The following is a 4595-nucleotide window of genomic DNA, read 5'->3' as shown; positions in this document are numbered from 1 at the left end:
TACTGCTGAAATCATATATGTTAGCAAACAGTTCACCAAAACAGCCAAGAAAATACAGCCAGACGCTTCATAATATTTATGTGGTATATGAAAAAGTAAATATATTTGCTGATTAAGTCAAATACCATTTCAGGTGATAAATGTGAATTTAATATGCTCAACTAAAGTACCACTTGTAAGGGTAGTGGAGAATATTACCAGGGACAACATCCCTTGTCTCTTTTTGCTATGTGTTAAAGAGAGTGAAATGCGTACATCTCATAATATAAAACGTTTCCAAGATGCTGGATCCGGGAGGAAGACATTGATTAAATCAAATGTATTTATAAAGCCTTTTTAAAATCAGTAGATGTCACAAAGTGTTGGACAGAAACCATGCCTCAAACCCCAAACAGCCTAAAACGCCAAACAGCAAGCAATGCAGATGTAGAAGCAGATTCAGTGCTTTACTTGGGCAGGAGCTCACCAGAGCGGAGTACCAGCACCTCAAATGTTCCTCTTATAGAATATAAGCTCAAAAGTATTGTGGAGCTCCTGCACCTAAATTTAAAATACCGGCAACCAAAATGAGTACCGGCACCTATTTCAGTCCAAGTCAAGCACTGTTTATATTATAAATCCACACACTGGTACAGTATACTGTAAACTCCAATGCATTTTGAACTCAAATACTCAGTCAATGAAAAGTTAGTTATTTATTAAAATGTTTATGTAGCACAAACTCAAAACTAAAACAAGTGTTTTTGCATGTACATTGAGTCATTGATGGATTAATGCTATGCTACACATTTATGCTACACATAAATAACATACATTTTTCTAAATTAATCCAATCATTTCGTTAGATTTTTTGCACTCATTACTGAAATGGGTTCCAATTTACATGGTTAATAGATATCCTAACTCTGTCTGGATTCCAATAGGAGTTATACGTCACTTTGCAAGCCAGCACAATGTGACATGCAGGAGGGGTTGCAAAATGATGGTACATTTCACAGGTTTTTCAGGAATCCCAGTTGGAAGATTCCAGTAAAATCCTTCAACCAGGATTGTTTTGAAAATGCGGTAAAGTTACTGGAATTTCACGAGACATCAAAATAAAGCCTTACTGGATCTGTAATGTTTTATCATTAAGAGTTGAACTATAAAGACAACATTTGCCTAGGAACTCACTCAGTGAAGGCCACCCACACAACTAAAAATGAGTGAATTCAACAACCATGTCTCTGTCACGAACAAATACAGGCATGGGTGGTACAGTAACTCTGCAATTCACTCAAAGACTAGGCACACTGGGAAATTATATTGGAGGCATTACTCAAATGTCATACAAACGGCAATAAAATTATACAACTCAAATCTGGACCCTCTACAACGTGTCAAACTAATTCCAGTGTCAAACCATTTCCTTATAGTTCAGTCTCCTGTGATGAATATAAAATGTAATCTTGAGATTCAAAGTGAAAATGTAATACATTTAAACTCTATATCTGACATGGAACAGGTTTCTTCTTTTTAAAGCCCATAACCATGTGTGTGTGGTGTATAGTTTGGTTTTAACGTAGATTTGTTTAAGACTACCAAGAATAGCTGTGTGATCAGCTGATTTAGCCAACTGTAGTAAAATGTCAAGTGCAATGGGTTCCTTAAAAGTTTTGAGTAATGACAGCACATTTGGGTTTACAGTGTTTTCTGCTTCCAAAGCATTTAATAATTTATTTATTTTAATCTACCCCAAAACTTTGAATGCCCATCCATTGAATTGATACACATATTTTCAATCAAGATATCCCCAAATTCGAGTACACTTTTAAAATTGTATTCCGTTTACGCAGCTAAGCTAAAATGATATTTTCTGTGCTTACAAAATTATGGCTAAACCCTCAGCCAAAGTACCATTCATAAAGATTGTGGACAACATTGTAATATCCTTTGTCTCTTGCCATGTATTCACAGGCTAAACAAACAGGTTGAATAAACTCTTCCTGCATTGTCAGGAGGTGGGGTTTGGCCTTAAGGTACCTCCTCCAGGTGAAGTAACTTATATACATCTCATCATTCTTGTCCAATTGGAGGAGGAAGTCAGCCAGTGCCTTTGCATTAGTAAAGTCATTTACATGAATGAAAGAACCAGCTGGGAAAAACTGTTCATAGTTCTCTCTGGTTGGGCCCATGACTACTGGTATGGTTCCTGCTACAAGTGGTCCGTTCACCTTTTCTGTGATGTAGTCTCTGTGGATTGAATTCTCAAATGAAAGGTAGAATTTACAGCTAGCAAGGGTTGAGTAATAGTCCTCATACTTCAAACGACTCCCTGTAAAAGCAGCACCAAAAATATGTATCTTGATGTGTTTGACCAACTCTTGATAGTACTTTGCTCTGGTTCCTGTCCCAGTTGAAGGATTGTTGTTGCTCACAATCCAACAAACCAATTTATCCTTCTTGGGCAGCACAAACTCACTGTCCTTTTCAGTCTTCACGGTTGTCAATTCATTTCGCACTGTGATGTCAGCATCTCGTCTATAGCTCAAAGTGAGGTTAAATAGATTTTCCAGACCTGGTATTCTGGCGGTATTTGTTGGTGATTCCACATGAAACCAGATCCATTTCTGAAAATGTGGACGAGGAGACTGAGGCAGGTTCTTCAGGTCCCAGCTGATGTCTCTGTGAAAAACCACCACTCCCTCTGCTTTGTCATAAAGGGATCTGTCATCTGTCAGAACACAGCTATCGATGTTGAAATGGGTTTTGCAGATTTCAAAATTCCATCTCACACCCAGTGGCCAGAACCAGAGCAACACAAGCGGCTTTTCCACAGGCTTTTTGGTAGATGAGGAAACATCTCCCTTTGCCAAAAATGGCAAATCATCTAATCGAGATGGACATGCAGTAGATGAGGGTTGAAAGTAAACAAAAAATAGTACCACTGAACACAAAACCCCAAGAGCAGCTATCAGAGTTAGATGATGTCTTCGGTTGGAAGTTGTTGATGACATGTTTGTTCTTTAAGAAAGAAACACAACTACATTTTAGACGTTACAAGTATATAAAAAGGAACAATGTGAAAATTGACTATGACATCAGAATGAGTTTCTATATTATACAACAGGTGGTTCTAATCCTTAATGCTGATTGGTTCAAACCGCATTTCAGCCGGTGTCTATTCCACAAGTTACCACCGGCTAAATCTATGAAGTTAAAATGCATTTTTTCTCTCTTCCATCTGACTCAAATTCACTCATAATCAGTGTATGGTGAGTCATGCAGTTTTTCTGAAGGTTTCTATCAGTTTTTACTGCACAAACACAGAATAATGACAGTCATTAAGAAAAGGAAATCGTAAAGGCTATTATTAGCAGTGCTAGCATGTTCAGTGTACTCAAGTTAGTTAACATTATCCTGAGGACAGGTTAGACTGCATAAAGGTGTATGCCTGCATTCTCCTAAACAACGCTAAACATTTGAACAGAGCATGTTTTGAGAAAGAAAATGAACCATTCCTTACCATTTAGAGGCCTCTTGTTAGTGTTAGGGTTTGCCATCCATGTAAATCTATGCACTAGATTTCAACCAGACTAGTGACGAGGTGTGGCACAACTGGCATCATGCCTTTTCATGGGAAATGCTAAATAACCTGCCAGACAACTAGAGGTTGATCCTTTCAGAGCTTTACATTTCTTGGAACCTACAACCAGGAAAATGCCATTGAGGTTTAAAACCTGTTTTGCAAGGGGATCCGGGTAACAGCAATTAGGTGTTACCATGTCGCCTTGCCAATTTAAAGCTGGGGAACAAAGGGTATGTTAAGGGTGTCATGGAAATTTCCTTAATTACCAAATGATGAGAGAGCAAATCACACACCAGTCAGAGTTATGCTTAATCTTCACCTTTAATAATAATTAAGCTTTTGCAATAGCATTTTGACTTTCAACAGTTCAGTATCTCTAATGAAAAGTTGAGAGTAGTCAACATAATGGCCCAACTGGGATCCTTTATAGCAAAGATCCACCCCCCTAGACGACATGACAAACCACAGGTCTTAGGAACTTACACAAAGAAAGACTTTACTTCAGAGAGGAATATCCCCTAGCCATCCCCTATCCCCTAACTGGCACACAGACACAGTGGAGCAAAATATATGTTTACACATGATGACACCTTGACCTCTCCCCTCTCTGCGACCCAAGCAACTTAGTCCTGACAGAGAACAGATAACTGCCAATGGCCACCACTATAGTACAACAAAATACATTCTTATGAGAAATAACTCATAAGCATATCATGAAAATAAAACATCCTATCTATGTTACCCAACTAATTCTGATTAATCCCCAACAAGGGGAGAAGGGAGGAAGAAGGGGGAAATAATGTTAAAAGAAAAGGAAAACATTTGAGAGAAAGTAATAAAAAGGGAAAGGTTAAGGGTTCTTCTTCATAATGTGTTTATTATTCATTATTTATTACCATAAGGTGAAAAATAATGAAAACGTTGTTTGTTTCCTGTATTTGAACCGGAAGATTGAACCCGAAGGTACCCTGTTCAAATCCTGCCTCTGCCAGAAATAACATTTCTTAACAACTATAGTTTCTAAAAA

At 37.9% G+C, this 4595-nt stretch overlaps 1 protein-coding gene across 1 annotated transcript; it reads right to left on the bottom strand.

Annotated features, from left to right (window-relative positions):
- Window positions 1-696: 696 nt before the first annotated feature.
- LOC123995784 (4-galactosyl-N-acetylglucosaminide 3-alpha-L-fucosyltransferase 9-like) lies at window positions 697-3593 on the bottom strand. The gene is made up of 2 exons (XM_046299460.1): window positions 3506-3593; window positions 697-3003 (listed from the first exon to the last, which is right to left on the bottom strand). The coding sequence occupies exon 2, from the start codon at window positions 2994-2996 to the stop codon at window positions 1884-1886; it is 1113 nt and encodes a 370-aa protein (XP_046155416.1). The 5' UTR covers window positions 2997-3003; window positions 3506-3593; the 3' UTR covers window positions 697-1883.
- Between the last annotated feature and the right edge of the window lie 1002 nt (window positions 3594-4595).

This window comes from Oncorhynchus gorbuscha, linkage group LG14 (genome assembly GCF_021184085.1).
Source record: "Oncorhynchus gorbuscha isolate QuinsamMale2020 ecotype Even-year linkage group LG14, OgorEven_v1.0, whole genome shotgun sequence".
In the NCBI taxonomy this organism is placed as follows: Eukaryota; Metazoa; Chordata; class Actinopteri; order Salmoniformes; family Salmonidae; genus Oncorhynchus; species Oncorhynchus gorbuscha.
This window is presented reverse-complemented; position numbering and strand designations above follow the sequence as displayed.

Coding starts and splice junctions, on each gene's coding strand:
- LOC123995784 (XM_046299460.1), bottom strand. CDS start 2,996: ATGTCATCAACAACTTCCAACCGAAGACATCATCTAACTCTGATAGCT.